Source organism: Stenella coeruleoalba (genome assembly GCF_951394435.1).
Source record: "Stenella coeruleoalba genome assembly, chromosome: 3".
In the NCBI taxonomy this organism is placed as follows: Eukaryota; Metazoa; Chordata; class Mammalia; order Artiodactyla; family Delphinidae; genus Stenella; species Stenella coeruleoalba.
In genome coordinates, this window is record NC_137148.1 from 123,721,915 (window position 1) to 123,747,621 (window position 25,707).

The 25,707-nt window shown below is 38.2% G+C and overlaps 2 protein-coding genes across 4 annotated transcripts in view; one reads left to right on the forward strand and one right to left on the reverse strand.

Annotated features, from left to right (window-relative positions):
* The window catches only part of SPINK5 (serine peptidase inhibitor Kazal type 5), a 323,807-nt gene that overhangs the window by 2,548 nt on the left and 295,552 nt on the right, over positions 1-25,707 (forward strand). The window lies entirely within an intron of this gene.
* On the reverse strand, positions 115-6,700 carry LOC307184891 (serine protease inhibitor Kazal-type 1-like; the record flags this gene model as incomplete). The annotated part of the gene is made up of 4 exons (XM_079918652.1): positions 115-160; positions 3,223-3,329; positions 4,896-4,927; positions 6,646-6,700. 4 exons carry the CDS (start codon positions 6,698-6,700, stop codon positions 115-117), a joined length of 240 nt encoding a protein of 79 aa, XP_079774778.1.

Below are 25,707 nucleotides of genomic sequence, written 5' to 3' on the forward strand. Positions count from 1 at the left end.
GCCTTTGAGGAGAAAGCATATGGGAGCAACAGGAAGTGTTTAGATGCATTTTATTCAACAGTCAGGCCAGCCACCGCGTCATAGTGTTCTTATGGGATTTCAGAACCTTGGTTCTCAGCAAGGCCCAGATTTTTGAATGAGGACAGGAGTCTTGTGTTTCCTATAGAAGAGATTGGGGGAAAAAAATCAGCTTAAACTTTGTTGATAAAACGTGACAACGGGAGAAAAACAAGGAAAAAAGATCAGCTTTATTTAAAATAGAGAGGTTTGAGATTCATTTCCATTTCAATTTCTCTTATTCATTTACTCATTCACTTATTCATTAACTCCTCAAATATTGATTGAGAACGATAACATACATTAAGGATACAACAAAAGGGAAAAATGTCCGTCCTTACAGAGTTTACAGATCTAGCAGGGCGTTATAAAAAGCTTCTGAAATTAATCTTTAATCCATTGTTGCTTCTTTTCCTTCTGACGGCATTGTCCTAGCTACCAGGTTTCCATCTTAGCTGGTGCCTGGGCTACTTCAGGACCTTCTAATTGATTGATCCATTGCCTCAGAACTCTGGGGATTCTCATCTGTGAGATCTTGCAAAAGGAAATTATATCCTTATCCCATATGATAGCTGCTTTAGTTAGCATCTAGACAGAGCCCACGGATTGGCTTATTTTCCATAGCTGTGCTGTCCACTATCCCATATAACTATTTAAATTTAAATCAGTTAAAGTTAAGTAATATTAAAAATCCAGGATTTCATTTATAGTAGCCACATTTTAAGTGCTGGTACCATGGCTAGAGGCCTCCGTATTGGACAGCATTTCTGTCATTGCAGAAAGTTCTACAGGAGAATAGTAGTCTATAGAGAAGAATTTGCCAGTATAGATTTCCTAAGAAGACATACAGGAATTAGAAAAAAAAAGTTCTTACTGAATATACCTGCTAAGCACTTAATGATCAAGGAGATGCAAGCCCTTATTTGTCTACCCATCTCAAAGCTCAACAACTAAGGTCAGAGCCTGGCTCTAGTTAACCATACAATGTATTTGTTTGGGGCTTTTAATGGGCAGTAGAGACAAAGGCAAAATGGTACATTGGAAAATATGTTGCATTTGAAAAAGACACATTTTCTCTCTAGACCTGTTTTCTTATCAGAGAAATATAGGAAGAGAAGTTACATTTTCTGGCATTCAAATGTTGCTCCCATATTTACATAATTTTAAAAGAATAGAAAGAGCAGGTAAGACTGGTAGGTTTTAAAGTCTAAGGAAACCGGGTGTCCCAGCTCTATGCTCATATTTTCCCAATGGTTCAGTCTAAATACTGGGCCTTTTGATTGCCAGCTCTTGGAAATTGACCAAGCCTCAAGGCTGTTGTGTTGCTTTCTCCTCCCCTTGGATGGAAATATGATGTTTGACCTTAAGGTCAAGAACATAAGCCATGAGAAAATTAACAAGTGGTTTCAAATTCCTTTTAACAAGTGGTTTCAAGTTCCTTTTACAAGTCCTTAATGTGGAAATTTTTTTGAAAAAGCAGAACATCCAGTGTTTTGGGCCTAAAACTTCAGGATATTAGATGTTTCTCCCTGGAGACCTAATTCCACAATTCTTGTTAAATACTGAGAATTTTCTGAAACCACTTAAAGCAGACCAAGGAGAGGGTGCATGGTACAAGGAATTAGAGATGTGGAATGCATGCAGTCATTTGAACCTAAATCAAAGTGTTAATACCACATCAGTTCCAAAATAACAGAGTTTTCTGGGTGGCTTGTGGGATCTCTTTTATTTGTTTTGATCATTCTACACCTTTATTTAACCTGGAGCGCTTTTGTGATGCTATGAAAATGCAAAGTCCAGTTTAAATGACACCCTTTTCATGAATCCTTTCTTGACCCTTCCAGTAGGAAGCAATCTGTATTTCTCCTTCACTCCTGTAGCATGTTGCTCACACCTCATTTGACTTCTTGTCACAAGTTACAAGAAGCTACCTTATCTGTGCTATTTTCTTTCAGTTATATCCACTAGGAAAGCAGAGGAGACTAGCACAATGCTTGGCACATAAGTGTTCAGCAGCTGAGTAAGACAGAAAATCTGTGGCGAATTTATTTCTCTGAGTACCTGAGTCTAATTCCCATCACCTACCCACCTACAATCAGTTCAGAAACTCCACTGAGGCTAGGTCTCACATCCATAAGTGATTGTGTTCACTAAAGTATTACATAAAGTGTTACAAAAATATGTTTTTGGTCACCTAATCTATATAATTCATATTTGCATACTTCAGGGCTTTAGTGAACACAATCATTGCTATCACCAAGAATGATTTTTTAAGTATAATGGTATTTTGGGTATGTGGGCTTTAAAAAATCCAGACTATCTCTTGTTCGCTATAAAAGGTTGGGTTTTTATCGTAGAAGTGATTTTTTTTTATTTAATTGAAAGAAACATTCAAACACTTTCCTTCCTCTAGCCCATTGTCCTTTCTTTAACACCTTTTATACAGCACCATGTTATTAATTCCTTTCTCACTTTTGTTCAGTTTTTTCTTCATCTTGAAATACCTCTCTCTCCTTCTTTATGTTCTAGAGAAAACTTAGACTTTTCCAAATCCTAGCAGGCACAATTAGTTCTTTTTAGTTTTGTGCTCTCGGAGCACTTTGCTTATACTACCATTGACCACACCGTGTTAGCGTTGAGTGTAAGCAAACTGGGAGACAAAACATGTTGGATTTTCTTGTGGATCTCACAAATATTTAGTCTAGTACCTGACTTTAAAGTATAGTGGAAGGAGCAAGGATTTTGTACCAGATCTGCCACTCATGGCTGGGTGACCTTGAGCAAGTTATTTAAACTGAGTCTCAATTTCTTCATGGGTATATTAAGCTGAGTATTATTTACCTCATAGAGTCATTGTGAATATTAAGTGCCTCGCATAATGCTTGACATAATAAATACTACTTTCTATCATAATGCGCGCACACACACACACACACACACACACACACACACACATGCACACCTCTCTATATAATCGTAACATATATAATAAGGAGAAAAAGAAATCAAGAATTGTTTGGGGGAAAACTAGGTATTTTGTTTCTCTCATGGTGAGATTAATGTTATTGGTATAGTCTTTGAGGCTTAAAGGGATAATATATGTAAAAATTTGAAGACTTCTAGCTTAAAACATATATTTTAAAAGAAATTCAGGTTTGTACTCACATATTTTCAATACATAACACGCATTCATTAGAATAAGTAACTCCATCTGTCCCACAGACAGGGTTATAAATCTTGGGACATCCACTCACTGCACTTGTACATTTAGCCTAAAAATGGAATGAAACAGAATCATTTCCCATCATTTTTCATTTGAATTTATAGCAGAGTCTCTAAAATCTCCCTGGAGTTGATCAGCTTAAAGTGGAAGCATGATTGTGATTGGGAGAGTGATACTAAGTGTTCCAAGAGGAAGAATCCAAAATTTGGAGTCAGAAAACCTGGTTTTAAGTAATGCCTCTGCTATCTGCAAGCTGTGTGACATTGGTAAATCTCTTGGTGTCTCTGAACCACAGTCACTTCATCTGCAAAACGGGAGTGATGTTGTTTCCCTACCTATCTCATCATGGCGTTGTGAGGTTTGAATAAAGTGAGTGAGATAATGTTCAAATTTACAATTACTACCTGTGCTGGCTCTCTCAGGTCAGCCACACCTTGAGGCGTGTTCTTCCTTGCACACTAGTCCTGTCACCCTGGTCTTCTCTAAGGCAATTAAAGACACGCGGTGCCTTCTACCCTTGGGGTTTTTGCACAGCCTGTTTACTGTCAGTAAGAACTAGTAATTATCAAATGACTTTCACAGGGCAGACACTGTCCTAAGTGCTTTTCATGTATTATTATATTTTTATAATATTAATATGTATAATATTAATATTATAATATTATATATAAATATTATATTTATAATATTAATATTATAATATTATTAATAATATTATTATATTTAAACTCATAGACTATCCTATGAACTTTTTATTATACTCTTCTTCTGGTAAAGGCAGTGAGGCACAAAGAAATTGAATCACCCAAGGCCACACACCTAATAATTACTGGATCCAGGATTTAAACCCAGTCAATCTAGGTCCTGAGCTTTAGCTCTTAACCACTTTACTCTCCTACTTCTCCCTTTGCTAACACTCATTTATCCTTCAGGGCTGAAAATAAATCTCACTGGCTTAGGGCACCTTCCCTGATTTAACTAGGCTAGGTTTCTAATGGAACCAGAACTTCTTTATAACACATCACCAATGTAGTAATTTATTTACTTATACACTTTTGGTTTGCCATCGGCCTTCCCACTAAATATAAATGTAACGAGAAGAGGGACGCTTCATCCTCTGGTATCCAAATTTACTGAAATTTACATTATAAGTACAAGAAAAACTGGAAAAGTTAGATATAGAATATTTTTCTAGAGGAAGAGCCTAGTTTATTATTATTATTGCTCATTATAAATTAGAGCTCCACCTTGCTGATGAAGAGAACTTTATGGCAACATGGTCAAACTGGCTGTAAGGAGGAAGGGCTGCTTGGAGTGATGTTTAGAAGGTTTCCACTTAAAATCCTTGTCCTACCAGATAGCCCTAGTATATATAAAAACTCCTTCACAGCAAGCATAATATGACTACAGAGAAATTGCCTATGTGTCAGTCAATTTGTCCTTCAACATAAGCGCCTGTGGCGGAACTACAATTACTATCCACATTTAATGGGTTAAGTCTTGCCAGCATTCATACTCCTCATATTAACTTAAATTGAAAGGTGAGTTAGACTACGCTTTGGGTGGAACAAACAGTCTTAGCCCCAGAAATAAAAATTTACAAAATTGTCTTTACCTTTCTTTCCAGGAAGTTAGCTCTAGTACTACCTAGAAAACATAAATCAGACATGTCAAGTTGGGTCATGAATGGGAGAAGCCTGAGGTATTCTCATTCAGAATTTTCTGCTTCCATTTAAGTCTGTGACTTCTCTGCTTCCTCTTCCACCACCCACCCCTTCTTATTACCATTTTTTTTCAAGTATGTCTCATTGGTGTCCATTCACTCCCTGCCTGCTGAAACCTCAAAAAAATTAAGCAAAAATTTGATTAGGACCAAAGTATCTCAATTTGATATTTAAGACAAGTTGACCCATTTCCTTGAAAATAGAAATGATGTACTTACTGCTTCAAATGTGTCAGGCACAGAGCAAATACCTTCTGAACGCTCACTGACATTCTAGTAACAGCCAGCTTGTTGATCTCACAGTGATGTAGGAAATATAAGTATCTTTATCTCAGTTTATAGATAAAGATATGGAAAGTTTCTATAACTAGCTGTGAACACTAGCAATAACCAGGTCTTCTGATGAAAAACTAACTTTTGCACTTACATGTAAGTCTTCTTTTGTAAGTAATGTTTTAAAAAAAATGGAGCTCTTTTGACAATTTACCTTCAGTTCCCAAAGAGCTCCCTCTCTCCATTGCATTATACTGACTATTAGTTCAATTCACATTTCTTGAATTTACAGGTAGATACTTAAAATTGCCATGCTGCATTCTCTAGAAAATAGCAGGTCTTGTTGACATCACCATCAGGAGATGGTGATTGTGGGTGAGCTCACTGCAGGGAAGGAGAACTAATTTGATAGTATCCAGAGGAAGAAATGTTGGTGAGATTTGATTTTGATACTAACAATCTCTGAGGTCATCTAGAGGAAGTAGTTCTTCCTACCTAAATGTATTGAAAAGTAGGGGCTTGGAGAAGAAGGCCCCTGGAATAGTCAGAACCTGATGCGGTGAGAGTCCCACTGAATTTTAGAATCGAGTTGAGTCTAAAATTTAATGAGCACGTAGTCACCGCAGGCATCTATATGTATTAATTAATATGCATGAGAAGGGGAAAAGGGACCACTGCTCCCATAAATATTTAGCAAATACAGCAAATAGTATTGTTCCTTTTCTTCGCGAAGTGCTGATTTGGCTGTCAGTAGGTTTCTTTGCTAGATCTGATAAAAATTTAAAAGTGTTAACCATCTCCGAAGACAAAAAGGAAGCTGATGCCAATGCCAGGGGTTCAGATCATCTGTCAAAATTATTAAGACAGTTTGAAGATATAAACATACAGTCTATTCAAGAAGAATATTTTTTCTAGAAATATTCTGTAGGTCAAAAATAAAAATTTTAATCAAATTCTGCCGTTTATACTGGAGTAACTGGAAATCTTTGTTAGCTATTTATGCAATTCCATGAGAACATAAAATTTGTAAATTGGCCTTAAATATTTACAGAGTTAGAAGTATACTTGATATTGAAATAATCCCTTCTATTTTCTACCATAGTTCTGACAAAGAGTCAGCCTCATTACCTGGGGAAAACCATTTCATGTCTGGACAGTTCTCACTAGTAAAATTGTTTTCCTGTGTTATGTTAAAATCCCTCTTTCTATATATAATTCTCATCCACTGATCTTATTTCCTCTCACTGGGACCAAAAGATCTGTCCAAGAGTAGACTCTAAGTCTAGAAAGTAATGTGGTCAGTAAAGCAACTGGTCAAAAAGGTTTTACTTAAATCAGAAAAATCAGCAAAATCAGCAAAGCCACCTACCAGATAAACTCAATAGGACCAAGGCAGTGAGAAGGAAGATGCTGGCTACCTTCATGGCTGGATTGCTGGCTCCAGGGCTCAGTCAAAAACTGAACTCAACTTACCACTTCTCTCTAGAATCCTGGGACTGGAAGGTTCATACAGGCAGGATGGTATCCCAGTCTCCACCTACTGCCCTTTGTCACAGATCTCCTTGGTTATTGATTGACTCCGTAGCATAGCCTGGACCCAGCACAGCACCAGTGTAAGAAAGGTGAGAGGAATGCTGTGGGCCTAAAATGTGCAAGGTAAAGACTGCTAGGAAGAGATGACTAGTGGTTAGTTAGTTGGTTCTTGCCCTAACTTCCTCTGTGACTATGGAGAGGCCCTTCCTTTCTCAAGCCCTGGTTTTCTCATCTGTAAGGTGAACTCCAAGGTCCTTGTACTCTGTAGTTCTGGGTGCATGAATAGGTGTGAATATCTAAAAAACTCCCTTCATTCTTTCTTCCTTTCCTTCAGCTTTTCCATTTTTTATTCTCTCTCTTTTCTCTCTTTTTCTATCACTCATTCACAAAGCCTAAAGTAGCTGAGAGAGGGACAGGGTAGAGGTAGGGAGGACTCAGTTCCCTAAGGTGTGTGTGTGCTCCGAGGTAGAGTGGGCTCACCAGAGACGCTTACCAGCTTTTTGTCCTTGGACAAGTAGTTCACTTTCACTGAGCTTCAGTATATTCATCTGAGAACAGAAATAATAATAGTAGCTACCTCAAAGTGTTGGTCTTTCATTCTAAAATATGCATTGTGTCTGTCATGTGTGGTTTGGGGAGACAATTCTCAATTATCTCTCATGTTTCTGCATGTGTCATGAGTAGAGACACTGACTGCCTGTGTTTCAAACAACTTTTTCAAGAGGGTTTGTATAACAAACAACCTTGGGAGGTGGAATACTGTCTCTCTCTGGAGTAAAGGGGAGGTTTGTTTACTGTTGGGTGTAATAAGATAGTATCTTTCACCAGGGTGAAATTTAGGCAGGCATAGTGCTCTTTTTAAAAGATTAGGGGGCTTCCCTCGTGGCGCAGTGGTTGAGAGTCCGCCTGCTGATGCAGGGAACACGGGTTCGTGCCCCGGTCCGGGAAGATCCCACATGCTGTGGAGCGGCTAGGCCCGTGAGCCATGGCCACTGAGCCTGCGCGTCCGGAGTCGGTGCTCCGCAACAGGAGAGGCCACAACAGTGAGAGGCCTGCGTACCGCAAAAAAAAAAAAAAAAAGATTAAAAGATTAGGGATTTGGGGGGGCTTCCCTGGTAGTGCAGTGGTTAAGAATCTGCCTGCCAGTGCAGGGGACACGGGTTTGAGCCCTGGTCTGGGAAGATCCCACATGCTGCAGAGCAACTAAGCCCAGGCACCACAAGTACTGAGCCTGCACTCTAGAGCCCGCGAGCCACAACTACTGAAGCCAGTGCGTCTAGAGCCCATGCTCTGCAACAAGAGAAGCCACCACGATGAGAAGCCCGCGCACCGCAATGAAGAGTAGCCCCCTCTTGCTGCAACTAGAGAAAGCCCGCACACAGCAATGAAGACCCAATGCAACCAAAAATTAAAAAAAATAATAATAATAAAAATAATTTTTTTAAAAAATAAAAAGGGATTTTTTTAACCTCTTTATTGGAGTATAATTGCTTTATAATGGTGTGTTAGTTTCTGCTTTATAACAAAGTGAATTAGTTATACATATGCATATATCCCCATATCTCTTTCCTCTTGCGTCTCCCTCCCTCCCACCCTCCCTATCCCACCCCTCTAGGTGGTCACAAAGCACCAAGCTGATCTCCCTGTGCTATGTGGCTGCTTCCCACCAGCTATCTGTTTTACATTTGGTAGTGTATATTGGAAGAATCAACATTGTGGAAATGACTATAGTACCCAAAGCAATCTACAGATTCAATGCAATCCCTATCAAATTACCACTGGCATTTTTCACAGAACTAGAACAAAAAATTTCACAATTTGTATGGAAACACAAAAGACCCCAAATAGCTAAAGCAATCTTGAGAAAGAAAAATGGAGCTGGAGGAATCAGGCTCCCTGTCTTCAGACTATACTACAAAGCTACAGTAATGAAGACAGTATGGTACTGGCACAAAAACAGAAATATATATCAATGGAACAGGATAGAAAGCCCAGAGATAAACCCATGCACATATGGTCACCTTATCTTTGATAAAGGAGGCAAGAATATACAATGGAGAAAAGACAGCCTCTTCAATAAGTGGTGCTGGAAAAACTGGACAGCTACATGTAAAAGAATGAAATTAGAACACTCCCTAACACCATACACAAAAATAAGCTCAAAATGGATTAAAGACCTAAATGTAAGGCCAGACACTCTCAAACTCTAGAGGAAAACATAGGCATAACACTCTATGACATAAATCACAGCAAGATACTTTTTTACCCACCTCCTAGAGAAATGGAAATAAAAATAAACAAATAGGACCTAATTAAACTTAAAAGCTGTTGCACAGCAAAGGAAACCATAAACAAGACGAAAAAACAACCCTCAGAATGGGAGAAAATATTTGCAAATGAAGCAACTGACAAAGGTATAATCTCCAAAATTTACAAGCAGCTCATGCAGCTCAATATAAAAAAAACAAACAACCCAATCCAAAAACGGGCAGAATGCCTAAACAGACATTTCTCCAAAGAAGATATACAGATTGCCAACAAACACATGAAAGGATGCTCAACATCATTAATCATTAGAGAAATGCAAATCAAAACTACAATGAGCTATCACCTCACACCAGTCAGAATGGCCATCATCAAAAAATCTGTAAACAGTAAATGCTGGAGAGGGTGTGGAGAAAAGGGAACCCTCTTGCCCTGTTGGTGGGAATATAAATTGATACAGCCACTATGGAGAACAGTATGGAGGTTCCTTAAAAAACTAAAAATAGAACTACCATGTGACCCAGTAATCCCACTACTGGGCATATACCCTGAGAAAACCATAATTCAAAGAGTCATGTACCACAATGTTCACTGCAGCTGTATTTACAAGATTAGGGATTTTTAAAACCTTGGCATCCTTCCCTTGTAACACACTGTGCTTCCTGTGCAGGTACCCTTGGCCCTCTTTGTGTCACCCTATGGAGGCTGGGCCTGGGAACCAGAGCAAATGCTGGCAGTCTGGCTATTGCTATTGAATGATTATATCTCTTTTGTCTGAGTCAGGAGTCTGTGTCTTCTGCCAGCATCTCTTTAACTGTGGCAGGCTAACATGTCAGCTTCCAAGTATAGGGTATAATCATAGACCCTCCCAGGTCTTGATGTATGTTAAGAACTGCACTCATATATGTGGATGGATCAGTGAGTGAAAATGACAGCCCCGGTCCTCATGGAGCTTCCATTGCATTTAAGTTGGGGGAGACAGGCAATAAAAAAGTAATCAAATAATTATAAAGATTATAATAAATATTATGGAGAAAAAGAATAGAGAAGATAAACCTAGAGGTTTGGGGAGGTAGTTATCACAGATTGGCCAGAGAATGCCTTGCTGATTGACACTTGAACAGAAACATGAAGGAAGTGAGGAATTGAATCGTGCAAATATCCAAGAACATGCACTCCAGACAGAGGGAATAGAAAGTGCAAAGTCTCTGAGGCAGAAACTTGCTGATGTGTTTGAGAAACATCCAAGATGACCGTCTGGCTGGAGCAAAGTGATAGAGAGAAACATAGGCAGTAAGATAAAGGAAATAGTGGGGGCCTGGATAATGAAGAGCCATGTGGGCCATAGTAAGGACTTTGGTTTTTAACCAACAGAAAGCCATTGGAGAGTTATGGCAGAAGAATGACATGATATGACATTCCTTCTAAAAGCGTTTTGTGCTCTATGAGAATAAACTATAAGGCAACAACAGCAGCAAAAAATCCTAATGTTAGGCTATTATAATAGTCCAACCAAGAGACGATGGTGAAAGTGGAAGAAAGAGGTTGATTTTATAGTTGAGGTGAATTAATACATATAAAGCTTTTAGAACAGTTTCTGGCACATGGTAAACATTTAGAAATATTATCCATCACTATTATTTTTATTGGTGTTATTTTTTCAGTATTTAAAATGTTGTTCCATCTAACCAGAAGGTTCTTCTTTAAACTTACACAGCAATGAATTTTTCCCAAGTCTTTAAAATTCACTTTGAATGCTGTTTCTTATTGGAAAGCGTCCTCAGCTCATTCTGAGTTTCCATGGTATCTCGAACATGCTTGAATATAATACATAATACACTGTTGAAACTGTTTGTGTATATAACTAGCTCCCTCATCTTCCACTGATGCTTCAACCTTTACCATCCTAGCTTCCTCCACCTTGTTTAGGTCACCAATTCAGGTTGATTAATTCCGTAAACATTTTTCCAGAGCACATGACCTCTAATTCTTCAAACTTGATCAAATGCAGTATAATCTGTTTTCTTGGGTTTCATGATTCCACAGTCTCCTACATTTCCTCATACCTTCTTCATCCTCACGTCATCTCCATTCTCTCTGTTGACACTTCCTCCTCAAATGAGTGAAGACTTGGTGTTTCTCAAGTATTGGTCCTGGGTCCTAGTCCTTCCTCACTTTTCAATTTCTGTAGGTGAGCTCATTTATCCACATTATTTAAATTACATATATAATTATATATATATTTCTCAAATATGTATCTCTTTCCTATATCTCTCCTTTGATCTTCATACCAAATATTAAGTGCCTTCTTGACAATTTTGGACATCCTATAGGCACTTCAAATTTAATGTTCTATACTACTGTTTTAATCATTTACCACAAATATTTGTCTCTTCAGTCTCCTCCTGGCTTCTTTTCCTTCCAGCTGGTTGGGCAAGTCAAAACCTAAGTGTTCTCCTTGATGCCTCCCTCTGCCCTTACCATGGACCATCTTCCACTCTTAATTCGTTACCAAGTTCTCTTCTTGACTCTGTGTCCAAAATAACCTCAATTCTGGACACTTCTCATTACCTTACACTGTCATATCTAAGATGATGCCATCATTTCCACTTTGACTTTCTGAAATTACCTTCAGGTAGTTTCCCAACAACATCTACCATTATTTCATCCTCAAAGCTACTCACCATAGAACAGTTCAATGATCTTTATAGAGTGTAAATGTGATCATGCTGCTCTCCAGTTTCCCATTGTTCAAAATCCTCAGGAAGGATTGATTTGAATGATATGGCTCCTTTCTACCTCTCTCACTTTATCCCCCACCATTTTCTTCCTTGTTCAATCTGTCAAGCTACATTGGACTTTTCTCTGTTCCCTCATAATAGAGGGGGAGAAAAAGCATCTAGCTTTTAATGCTCAAGATTCAGGCTAAATTTTCTCATGGAGCTGCTTTTCTGAGCCTTCCCTAATTCTCTTCTGCATCTAGATTAAGCTTTGCTATTTTATCATTTCATGATACCCTGTATAGCGCTTAACTTTTATTCTATAGCTGTTTGTATGATTATTCTGAAATATCTCTTCACCTTTAGGGAGCAGAGTTGGTCTTTTGTTTACTGTAGTAGCAGCAAAGTACCTGGAAAATAGTAGGTTCTAAATAAATATTTACTGAAAACATGAATTAAGTAGTACCTGTATATACAGATTTTCTTGAAGACCCAGATTTATGCCTTGTTCATTTCTGTGTCTTCAGTGCCTGATATAGAGTAGTCATTCATTGGTTTCTTCAGTCTTTTATTTATTCAACTATTGTTATAATCAAATATTCATAGAGCCCTACTATTTGAAAGCTCTGGTGCCTGAGTGCTAGGGAAATGCATATCATTTCTGCCCTCATGGAGTTTAGGCTAAGCATTTATGGATGTAGTTTGAATGAGTAGAGTTTTATTCTTTACTCATTTCAAATCATAATTTTATCTCAAATCATAATTTAAATAGTAGTTTTGTTGCCAATAGGAAGGTTCCAGTAACCACTGTAAAGGGTGGGGAGCAGTTAATATTTGAGAAAAGGGATTTTTCTTTGGTTTCACAAGTAGTCTGAGGAGAGGGAATTGGATCTTGAGGCAGGAACTCTTTAGATAATAATAGCAGCAGTGAAATATTCAGATTTAGACCCATCTGATGCCAAAGCCCGGGCTCTTCCGAAAACAATGATTACTAAACATTTGGACTGTGGACCCAAAGTAAAAAGTAAATTTTGTGTTATGGCCTAGTATATACATACATATGTATAGACAAGTAAGACTGTTAAGAAATAAAACATAACCTTTTGTTTTTATTTCTGTTTTTTTTTTTTTTTTTTTTTTGCGGTACGCGGGCCTCTCACCGCTGTGGCCCCTCCCGCCGCGGAGCACAGGCTCCGGACGCTCAGGCTCAGCGGCCACGGCTCACAGGCCCAGCCGCTCCGCGGCATGCGGGACCCTCCCGGACCGGGGCACGAACCCGTGTCCCCTGCATCGGCAGGCGGACTCTCAACCACTGCACCACCAGGGAAGCCCAAGCATAACCTTTTTATATGTGATGATTTTTGGTACTTTTTATTCTGTCCTGTCTCACAGTTCACCAATCCTGACCTGCAGTTTGAAAACCTGTTCACTACAGTGATATCCCATGGACTCCATGCACTCTTGTTTCCTTTTCTTTTCTTTTAATACGTAAGCTTCTTTTGGGTGAAGACTGTCTTTTATTATTTATTAATTTAGTCATTCACTCATTCATTTATTGGGCTGTGCCGGGTCTTAGTTGCGGCATGTGGGATCTTTAGTTGTGGCATGTAGGATCTAGTTCCCTGACCAGGGATCAAACCCAGGCCCCCTGCAATGGGAGCACGGAGTCTTAACCACTGGACCACCACGGTAGTCCCCAACTCTTGTTTTCTTAATTGCTGTAAAATTTAGATAAAATTCTAATTAGAAACTCACCCTAAAATTATGATGGAAAATGACTCTTTGGAGGCAGCAAGTTGAAGAGGACATGAAGAGACAAACCTGGCTCCAATTACAAGCCTGCCATTTCAACTGTGATAGGACTCTGGGAAAATCATTTTCTTCAACTATAAAAATGCACATCATAATATATTTGTTTGGAGTGAGAATAAACCTAGAAAAGTAAATAAATATTGTACAAAAATATTGTCTTCCATCTCCCCTGAAATAATAATTGCCAGCTGGTAATAATATAACTTCCTGCTCTGGACTGGAATAATGGATAATGCATTTAAGCTTCATATGATTAATATCTTGACAGAATAAATACTATTTGCCCTAGGGGATGGGATGGGCACTGGCTGGAACAACTCTGTTACTATGCTAGACTATTAGTCATATTTAATGTGTTTGCATGGCCCAGCCTTGCGTAAATCTCTCCTTCATTTTACCTCTCTGTGTACATATCCATGTATGTATATCATCAGGAACTCAAGCAGATATATTATGACCTACTCTCCCTTGTTTCAAGGACAAATTATTCACCTGAATAAAGAATGATAACAAACCTTAAGAGAACTGTTCTAATAGTACAGATAATATTGGCTGGAATGGTGATATTGGTTGAGCACCTGTTGATTTTCACATACTGTGCCCAAGGTTTGACTAGCATGAAAAATGATGGAGACTGGAGAGACAGAGCCTTATATATTTAACCTGAAATTTGAAGACCTTCTTTGACTTAGCTGCATCTTAACTCTTAAATCTTATTTTTCATTATTCATGGACCTGCATGACTTTTCTTACATGATGCCTTCTTTTCCTTCTACTGCTTACTTTCCAAACAAGTACCAGTGATTTTAATTGTACCCATCCTCTAAAGCTTGGCTAAAATATCTGTGGTGCTTGATTCAATTAGTAATGATTCCCCCTACTCTTTAATCTCTCATGGCAGTTCATAAACCTATCACATAATAATAATTTTAGGACTTCCCTGGTGGCACAGTGGTTAAGAATCTGCATGCAATGCAGGGGACATGGTTTGATCCCTGGTCTGGGAAGATCCCACATGCCGCAGAGCAACTAAGCCCATGCGCCACAGCTACCGAGCCTGCACGCTGCAACTACTGAAGCCCGCTCACTCTAGGGCCCACATGACACAACTAGTGAACCCACGTGCTGAAACTACTGAAGCCTGCATGCCTATAGCCCATGCTCTGCAACAGGAGAAGCCACTGCAATGAGAAGCCCACGCACCACAATGAAGAGCAGCCTCCACTCGCCACATCTAGAGAAACCTGCATGCAATAACAAAGACCTAATGCAGCCTAAAAGAATTAAATAAATAAAATAAAATAAAATTAAAAAAATAATAATTTTAAAAATTAGATCATCATCATTACTATAATTACAATATAACCACTGCAGCTGAAAAATTTCAAAACTTTTATTCTGGGCACTGTGGGACTTTATTTTCATCATTTAGAAACCCTATGGCATTATTATTCCCATTTACAAGTAAGGAAACTGAAGCACAGAGATTTCAGTTTTCATGTTTCTGGTCACAGAGATCAATTACTGACATACATATATTTGTGTCTCTCTATATAGATACATATATCCACAAAGATATCTGTATATACATTTATGTATATGTGTGTGCACGTATATATGTATATAAAATGTATATCTGCACATGAAAAGAAATGAAGACAGCCTAAGAGACCTCTGGGACAACATTAAATGCAACAACATTCACGTTATAGGGGTCCCAGAAGGAGAAGAGGGAGAGAAAAGACCTGAGAATATATTTGAAGTGATTATAGTCGAAAACTTCCCTAACATGGGAAAGGAAATAGCCACCCAAGTCCAGGAAGCACAGAGAGTCCCATACAGGATAAACCCAAGGAGAAACACTCCAAGACACATAGTAATCAAATTGGCAAAAATTACAGACAAAGAATTATTGGAAGCAGCAAGGGGAAAACGGCAAATACCATACAAGGGAGCTCCCATAAGGTTAACAGCTGATTTCTCAGCAGAAACTCTACAAGCCAGAAGGGAGTGGCATGATATACTTAAAGTGATGAAAGGGAAGAACCTACAACCAAGATTACTGTAACTGGCAAGGATCTCATTCAGATTCGATGGAGAAATCAAAAGCTTTACAGACAAGCAAAAGCTAAGAGAATTCAGCACCACCAAACCAGCTCTACAACAAACGCTAAAGGAACTTCTCTAAGTGGGAAACACAAGAGAAGAAAAGGACCTACAAAAACAAACCCAAAACAATTAAGAAAATGGTCATAGGGACATACATATCAATAATTACCTTAAACGTGAATGGATTAAATGCTCCAACCAAAAGACACAGGCTTGCTGAATGGATACAAAACCAAGACCCGTATATATGCTGTCTACAGGAGACCCACTTCAGACCTAGGGACACATACAGACTGAAAGTGAGGGGATGGATAAAGATATTCCATGCAAATGGAAATCAAAAGAAAGCTGGAGTAGCAATACTCATATCAGATAAAATAGACTTTAAAACAGATTGTTACAAGAGACAAGGAAGGACACTACATAATGATCAAGGGATCAATCCAAGAAGAAGATATAACAATTATAAATATATATGCACCCAGCATAGGATCACCTCAATACATAAGGCAACTGCTAACAGCTATAAAAGAGGAAATCAGCAGTAACACAGTAATAGTGGGGGACTTTAACACCTCACTTACACCAATGAACAGATCATCCAAGCAGAAAATTAATAAGGAAACAGAAGCTTTAAATGACACAATAGACCAGATAGATTTAATTTATATTTATAGGACATTCCATCCAAAAACAGCAGATTATATTTTCTTCTCAAGTGCACATGGGACATTCTCCAGGATAGATCACATCTTGGGTCATAAATCAAGCGTCAGTAAATTTAAGAAAATTGAAATCATATCAAGCATCTTTTCTGACCACAATGCTTTGAGATTAGAAATCAACTGCAGGGGGAAAAATGTAAAAAACACAAACACATGGAGGCTAAACAATACGTTACTAAATAAACAAAATCACTGAAGAAATCAAAGAGGAAATCAAAAAATATCTAGAGACAAGGGCTTCCCTGATGGCGCAGTGGTTGAGAGTCCGCCTGCCGATGCAGGGGACACGGGTTCGTGCCCTGGTCCGGGAGGATCCCACATGCCGCGGAGCGGCTGGGCCCGTGAGCCATGGCCGCTGAGCCTGCGCGTCCGGAGCCTGTGCTCCGCAATGAGAGAGGCCACAACAGTGAGAGGCCCGCGTACCACAAAAAAAAAAAAAAAAAAATCTAGAGACAAATGACAATGAAAACACGATGATCCAAAAGCCATGAGATGCAGCAAAAGCCGTTCTAAGAGGGAAGTTTATAGCTATACAAGCCTACCTCAAGAAACAAGAAAAATCTCAAGTAAACAATGTAACCTTACACCTAAAGGAACTAGAAAAAGAAGAACAAACAAAACCCAAAGTTAGCAGAAGGAAAGAAATCATAAAGATCAGAGCAGAAGTAAATGAAATAGAAACAAAGAAAACAATAGCAAAGATCAATAAAACTAAAAGCGGTTCTTTGAGAAGATAAACAAAATTGATAAACCATTAGCCAAACTCATCAAGAAAGAGAGGGAGAGGACTCAAATCAATAAAATTAGAAATGAAAATGGAGAAGTTACAAGAGACACCGCAGAAATACAAAGCATCCTAAGAGACTACTACAAGCAACTCTATGCCAATAAAATGGACAACCTGGAAGAAATGAACAAATTCTTAGAAAGGTATAACCTTCCAAGACTGAACCAGGAAGAAACAGAAAATATGAACAGACCAATCACAAGTAATGAAATTGAAACTGATTAAAAATCTTCCAACAAACAAAAGTCCAGGACCAGATGGCTTCACATGTGAATTCTATCAAACATTTAGAGACAAGCTAACACCCATCCTTCTCATACTCTTCCAAAAAATTGTAGAGGAAGGAACACTCCCAAACGCATTCTATGAGGTGACCATCACCCTGATACCAAAACCAGACCAAGATTCTACAAAATAAGAAAATTACAGACCAGTATCACTGATGAATATAGATGCAAAAATCCTCAACAAAATACTAGCAAACAGAATCCAACAACACATTAAAAGGATCATACACTATAATCAAGTGGGATTTATCCCAGGAATGCAAGGATTCTTCAATATACACAAATCAATAAATGTGATACACCATATTAACAAACTGAAGAATAAAAACCATATGATCATCTAAATAGATGCAGAAAAAGCTTTTGACAAAATTCAACACCGATTTATGATAAAATGTCTCCAGAAAGTGGGCATAGAGGGAACCTACCTCAACATAATAAAGGCCATATATGACAAACCCACAGCAAACATCATTCTCAACAGTGAAAAACTGAAAAAATTTCCTCTAAGATCAGGAACAAGACAAGGATGTCCACTCTCACCACTATTATTCAACATAATTTTGGAAGTCCTAGCCACGGCAATCAGAGAAGAAAAGGAAATAAAAGGAATACAAATTGGAAAAGAAGTAAAATTGTCACTGTTTGCAGATGACATGATACTATACATAGAGAATACTAAAGATGCCACCAGAAAACTACTAGAGCTAATCAATGAATTTGGTAAAGTTGCAGGATCCAAAATTAATGCACAGAAATCTCTTTCATTCCTATACACTAATGATGAAAAATCTGAAAGAGAAATTAAGTAAACACTCCCATTTACCATTGCAACAACAACAAAAAAAGTACCTAGGAATAAACCTACCTAGGGAGACAAAAGACCTGTATGCAGAAAACTATAAGACATTGATGAAAGAAATTAAAGATGATACAAACAGATGGAGAGATATACCATGTTCTTGGATTGGAAGAATCAATATTGTGAAAATGACTCTACTACCCAAAGCAATCTACAGATTCAATGCAATCCCTATCAAATTACCAATGGCAGTTTTTACAAAACTAGAACAAAGAATCCTAAAATTTGTATGGAGACACAAAAGACCCCAAATAGCCAAAGCAGTCTTGAGGGAAAAAAATGGAGTTGGAGGAGTCAGACTCCCTGACTTCAGACTATACTACAGAGCTATAGTAATCAAGACAATATGGTACTGGCACAAAAATGGAAATATAGATCAATGGAACAGGATAGAAAGCCCAGAAAAAAAAAAGGCCATTATCAAAAAATCTAGAAATGATAAATGCTGGAAAGGGTGTGGTGAAAAGGGAATTCTCCTGCACTGTTGGTGGGAATGTAAATTGATACAACCACTATGGAGAACAGTATGGAGGTTCCTTACAAAACTAAAAATAGAACTACCATATGACCCAGCAATCCCACTACTGGGCATATACCCTGAGAAAACCATAATTCAAAAAAGACATGTACCACAATGTTCATTGCAGCACTATTTACATTAGCCAGGACATGGAAGCAACCTAAGTGTCCATCGACAGATGAATGGATAAAGAAGATGTGGCACATATATACAATGGAATATTACTCAGCCATAAAAAGAAACGGGACTGAGTTATTTGTAGTGAGGTGGATAGACCTAGAGTCTGTCATACAGAATGAAGTAAGTCAGAAAGAGAAAAACAAATACCGTGTGCTAATATATATATATATATATATATATATATATATATATATATATATGGAATTAAAAAAAAAAGTTCTGATGAACCTAGGGGCAGGACAGGAATAAAGACGCAGACATAGAGAATGGACTTGAGGACACGGGGAGGGGGAAAGGTAAGCTGGGACAAAGTGAGAGAGTGGCATGGACATATACACACTACTGAATGTAAAATAGTTAGCTAGTGGGAAGCTGCAGCATAGTACAGGGAGATCAGCTTGGTGCTTTGCGAAGACCTAGAGTGGTGGGATAGGTAGGGTGGGAGGGTGAAGCAAGAGGGAGGGAATATAGGGATATATATATGCATATGGCTGATTCACTTCGCTGTACAACAGAAACTAACACAGTATTGTGACTTCAATAAAGATCTACAAAAAAAAAATAAAGTTAGAAAGTGAACAGAATGTGAGAAAATGGAGACAAAGAGAATGACATCTATTTCAAGAAATTTTGCTCTAAAGACAGTAGGAAATAGAGGCTGTTCCTGAAGGTGGCCATGGGGTCAAAAATGGTCTTAAGATTCGAAACAATGTACTTCAAATATAGACTTCTGAAGACAACTATCAGGCCCATTCTAAACACTCTTTTCTTTTTTTTATTGAAGGATAGTTAATTTACAATGTTGTGTTAGTTTCAGGTATACAGCAAAGTGATTCAGTTATATATCTATTCTCTTTCAGATTCTTTTCTGTTACATCAATATAAGATACTGAGTATAGTTCCCTGTGCTATACAGTAGGTCCTTCTTTATTTTATATACAGTAGTGTATATATGTTAATCCCAAACTCCTAATTTATCTCTCCCCTCCTCACCTGCTATCCCCTTTGGTAGCTATAAGTTTGTTTTCAACGGCTGTGAGTCTATCTCTTAAACACTCTTTTCTGCAAACTGAAAATTGCTAGTTCCTTTAATCATTTACCAGAGTAGGAAGAAAATAATGTCATAAACCCTCAACAGAGCCTTCCTGTATTCAACACATGAAAGGCAAGTGGTAAGTGTTTACCGTTGGAAAGGAAAAAAATCGATTGAGACAATCTTTTTTATATTGTGAAGTATAATTGATATACAATGCTATATTAGTTTCAGGTGTACAACATAATGATTTCACATTTTTATATATTGTAAAATGATCACCACAGTAAGTCTGGTCACCATGTGTCACCACACAAAGTTGCACATATTTTTCCTTGTAATAGAACTTTTAAGATTTACACTCAGCAACTTTCCAGGCAATCATATTTTTGAATAAAAGGACTTCTTACAGAGATCAAAAGGCACTCTGGAACTCAATAAGGAAATTTCTTCCTGCATTGGGAATCCTAGTAGTATATTTCCAAATAACAGTTATTAAAGACATAGCTTTCAGTGTCATGTGAATACGGTCTTCCCTGCTTTGGCTGCCCCTGTGGGTACCCAGCTAGAATAATGGTGCTCTGCTAGACAGAAAGAATTGCTCACTTATTTGTGCAAACCGTGCACTTAGGCATGCTTCAATTATAGAACATTAAACTACAAATTCTAATTTTTTATTTTTCTTATCTCTTCTACTAGACTAAACCCTTTGAGGTCATGACTTGTTTTTTTCCTCTCCAGAGATAAACATGCTGTTTATTCTAGAGGCACCTGATAAGATGGGGAAAATGATTCACTCTAAGCCTTTGTGGGCATAGTAGACTTTAATAAGTTTGCAAATAATGATGGAGGAAATCATATCACACACCGGACAACAAAATACTATAAAGTAACACATAGGTCTTTAGGTCTTGGGAATCTTTCTTGGCTATTTCCCCCCAAACAGAAGCGAAACCCACAAATGTTTGGTTGTTCCTTCTCTTTTTACCCCGTCTACTCAAGAACAAAACAACAAGCTTCTAAAGCAGGACCGGATGACACCTAGATCCTTAAGATATCATACCCAACAAATTCCTTTCCCAATGAAGACAGTTCTTCCCCCAAGGTAAATTCTGGTGACAGCTCTTAAAATAATAACATTTTCAGCATGTTATATAATGACCCAAATCCCCGTCTTTGGAGAATGACAGACCTTATTTCAAATCTCTGCCTGGGGCTTCCCTGGTGGCACAGTGGTTAAGAATCCACCTGCCAATGCAGAAGACAAGGGTTCAATCCCTGGTCCAGTAAGATCCCACATGCCGTGGAGCAACTAAGCCTGTGTGCCACAACTACTGAGCCTGTGCTCTAGAGCCCACAAGCCACAACTGTTGAGCCTGCATGCCACAACTACTGAAGCCCGTGTGCCTAGAGCCCATGCTCCGCAACAAGAGAAGCCATGACAATAAGCCCATGCACCACAACAAAAAGTAGCCCTCGTTCGCCACTAGAGAAAGCCCGTGCACAGCAACAAAGACCCAACACAGCCAAAAAAAAAAAAAATCTCTGCCTGTGTGGCTTTGAGCTAAACTTCACATTTATCACCCTCAGTTTTCACAATCTTTTCTCCAAAACCCGCGGTTGCCAGATGAGTTTAGGAATTCAGAGGGTTTTTTTTTAATTTTAGAAAAGTCATATGATGCATATACTATTCATTATAGAGAGCTCAGTGGTGTCTAGGGCAGCACTCTCTAGAAAAGCACACTAATAATTCTGCAGCAAAACACATAATATAAAGAAAATAAATAACCTTAAATTATCTCTTGACAGATTTTGCTGTCAAATGAGTTACAAAATAAAACAAAACTTCTGTATTTCAGAACTCTGTATGGTTTGGGATTATGAATTAAGGACTGTGGACCTATACCTACTTCATGGAGTTGGCATTAGAAATAAAGAGGGTAATGTATATAAAGCTCATGGCTCAGACCATGACACTAAAGGCTTAATAAATGGTTACTATTACTACTGCTGCCACAGTAGAGCTTATGATAGATTTGGGATCAACTTCTTGCCCTTTCTCTTTTCTCTGATTGGTAAAATCTTTCTCTAATGTATATTTAATTTATAGGGAACTTCTGAACTACTCTTGCATTAACTTTTTAAAAAAGGGGCAAGCCTTCAGTGTTGAAGACCACCTCCATTGAACCCAGAGTGGTTGTGACCACCTCCCACCCATGTTTCCTTGTTGATACAGCCCTGAGTCTCACTTTCCAGCAGCTTTGCTCTCTTCCCAGTCTGGCACTGATTCCTCTCCAGCAATGATTAACTAAATGCTCAAATAGGGGAGAAGGAAACAGTCTAGTTGAGATATGTAAATGTTTACTGGAAGAAAACAAAATGTTTTGGGGAGATATGGAAACCAAGAAAAGTTCTATGGCTAAAGGTAGAAACATATATTTAGGGACAAAAGATCAATATATAACTAACCACATTTCGAACAAGAAAATGCAGGTTGGTATGGAACAAGAACAGCCAGAGGGAGAGAATGTGAAGCAAATGAAAACAATTGGAGTAGATTCTGGCTTTTGGTCCTACTATTCTTAAACTAACCTCTCACATTTTATTAATGAATTCATTCTTGCCAGTTCAAATGATCTTTTGTTAGTCTTTCTCACATCTCTAGATTTATGGTTTATGTCTCCAGACTCTCTACTTGGCTTCATTCTACCCTGGAGCATTTCCACTGATGTCCTGACATCATTTTCAAACACTTTACCAAATAAATCTGATCATCTTTTCCATCAATCCTCCTTTTCCAAACTTCTCCTAAGCTAGAGAGCCATCATCATTTCAAATCTTAGGCTTAAAGCCATCTTTTGTCCCTACTTTTCCATGGCACTCGATCTAATCAACTACAATTTTCCTAGTTCATCTCTGATCCACATCCTTCTTTCTATTCCGATTCTATCACTCTGTACCATGCCTGGTTTAGTTCCCTGTGTTCTTTCAGGTGGGCTCTCCTATATGCTATACGCTATGCACCTAATAGTTCTAAAGGGGCATAGGACCTGGATTTACGACTTGGTTAATCCACTCACCAGCAATGTACTCTCTGTTCTCTATCTCTGTATCACCAGTTTCCTTTGTCCCCTAACACAGTCACCAAGTCATGTTGAACCTACTTTCAAAATCTTCACTCTGTTCTCTGCTGGGACAGTGTCTCTCTAATTCAGACCATTATCAACTCACTGAAACAGTCTCTGAACTGTTCTCAATACATCCTACTATTTTTTTAAAGGAAACCTTTCATTTTAGGATAGTTTCAGATTGTGAAACTGAAATTTTCACAAATTTCAGCTTGTGAAACTGTGTATACCCCTCATCTAGTTTTCTGTATTGTTACATTATCTTGGTAGCTTTGTCAAAACTAAGGAACCGACACTGGAACATTTCTATTAACTGAACTTCAGACTTTATTCAGATTTTACTACTTTTTCCACAGCTGTCCTTTTCTTGTCCCAGGATCTCATCCAGGGTACAATATCACATTTAATAGTCATGATTCCTTAGTCTCCTCTGATCTGAGACAGTTCCTCAGTTATCCCTTGTTAATCCCCTTGCCTATTCTTGCCCAAGTTTTGTGAAGTACTAGCCATGTATTTTTAGAGTGTCTTTCAATTTGGGTTTGTTTGTGTTTTTCTCATGGTCAGACTGGGGTTGTAGATTTTGGGAAAAACATCACAGAGATGATGCAATACCCTTTCTCGGCATACATCTCGGCAAGTCAATTAACATGACTTGACACTGATGATGTTAAACTTGGTCACCTTGTTCAGGTAGTGTTGGCCAATTTCCTCAACTACAAAGTTACCTTTTCCCTCTTTTCATAGTTTATTATTTGGAACAAAATCATTAAGTGTGGCCTACATCAGGGAGAAAAGAAGTTATGTTCAATCTTCTTGAAGAGGGAGAATCTATATAAATTATTTTGAATTCCTCTATACGGAATATTTGTCTCTTCTCCCTTATTTGTTTGTTCATGTATCCAATAATTATCAGTATTTTCAGGGAGGGAGAAATTTCCCCCTCTACCCCTCTTGAGTTCTTTGGCTGGACCAGTAATAAAATTGACACAGATAGATTAATAGAAGAAAAAGAAACAAATTTTAATTTGTGTACACGAAGTTCATAGACTTGGAACCTAAGAGGTGGCCAAAGTAGGAAGCTTTTATACTCTTTAGATAAAGAAACAATAAATTTATGAGTAATTGACAGGACAAAGAAACTTAGGTTTTGGGTGCACAATTAGTGAAGAATCTAAACAGAGTTTGGACTTGGGGTAGCAAAGTAAAGAAGTAACAAGGTTTGTTTATACAGGCATCTTGGCCCTAATTCTCTGCCTCTGGCGATAAGGGTGTCCTACCTGCAGATGCAGGGAGTGCACTTTTCACATGAGATTTATTTCCTGCTTTCAGGGAGACAGAGAGGAGGGTTAGAGTGTCCTTCCTGCATTGGCCATTTCTTAAGTCACCTTAATTCAAAATAATCAATATGATGACTTGCCCTGAGCCCCAACAGTCTAGATAGTGATATAAGTAAGTGCAAAACCTCATGAATATTTATTTTATATTTTTAAAATAATCTAATACTAGGCTGTTTCTTTTGTTGGTCAAATCATTCCAGCTTTGCCATTGGGAGTGATTTCCACTCAGCTCCTGTAGCCCTATGGCGTGCTCTTTTTCTTTTGTTTTTTAGGGGGTTTTTTGGAACATTTCCTTAATTTCAGTCACTACAAGATGCATGAACTCATCTTGCATTTTCCCTCCCTCAGCCCTAGAATCAGCCATTTTTCTGCTGCCAGTTTTTTAATCCTCTAATCTGTTCTTCACTTGGAAGCGGAATGATAATGGAATACAGTTACGATAAAATAAAAATTCCTTAACATGGCATAATCGATCCTTTATGATTTGTCCCCTTTTTATGAACCAATTCGCCCACATCTCAGTTTAGATTTCACTTCTTCTGGGAAGTCATTTTTCACCAATGCCCCACTCCCCAAACATGGGTTTAGAAAACCTTTCTGTGTGTTTCCTTAGTGCTCTGACTGCATGGTATTAGGCTGTGAATAAACTGTGTTGAATGAATAATATCGTAATCTTTACTATGGCAACTAACCACAGTGTCCTCATTTGAAAAATGGGCATGGTGGCTTCTTACAGATTTTTAGTTTGAATGTAATGGAGTAGGTTTGTGAAAATTCTATGTGATTTTAATCAACTGACAGATATAAATTATGCTAGAAAATAGAGTTGAGGAATGAAATAATGAACCCCCATGAACCCTCTCCCCACAAACACTCCCCTCCTCTTGACAATACAGATTCTAAGGCAAGAAATTTACTTGGCAGGAAGCAGGAGGAAAGGAATTAGATGTGTAAGACCAAAAAGAAAAGAAAAGTGATGCATTATTGACCTGATTACTGTTGTGGGCAATTGGGACTCAATCCCCACTGGATGGTCTCTGAGGACATGTATAAAATTGGAAGCCAGAGTATTTATCTATGGAATTCTGGCTCCCATTGCTTAGGGTTGGCTCCAGGAGGTGAACTTCCCTGCA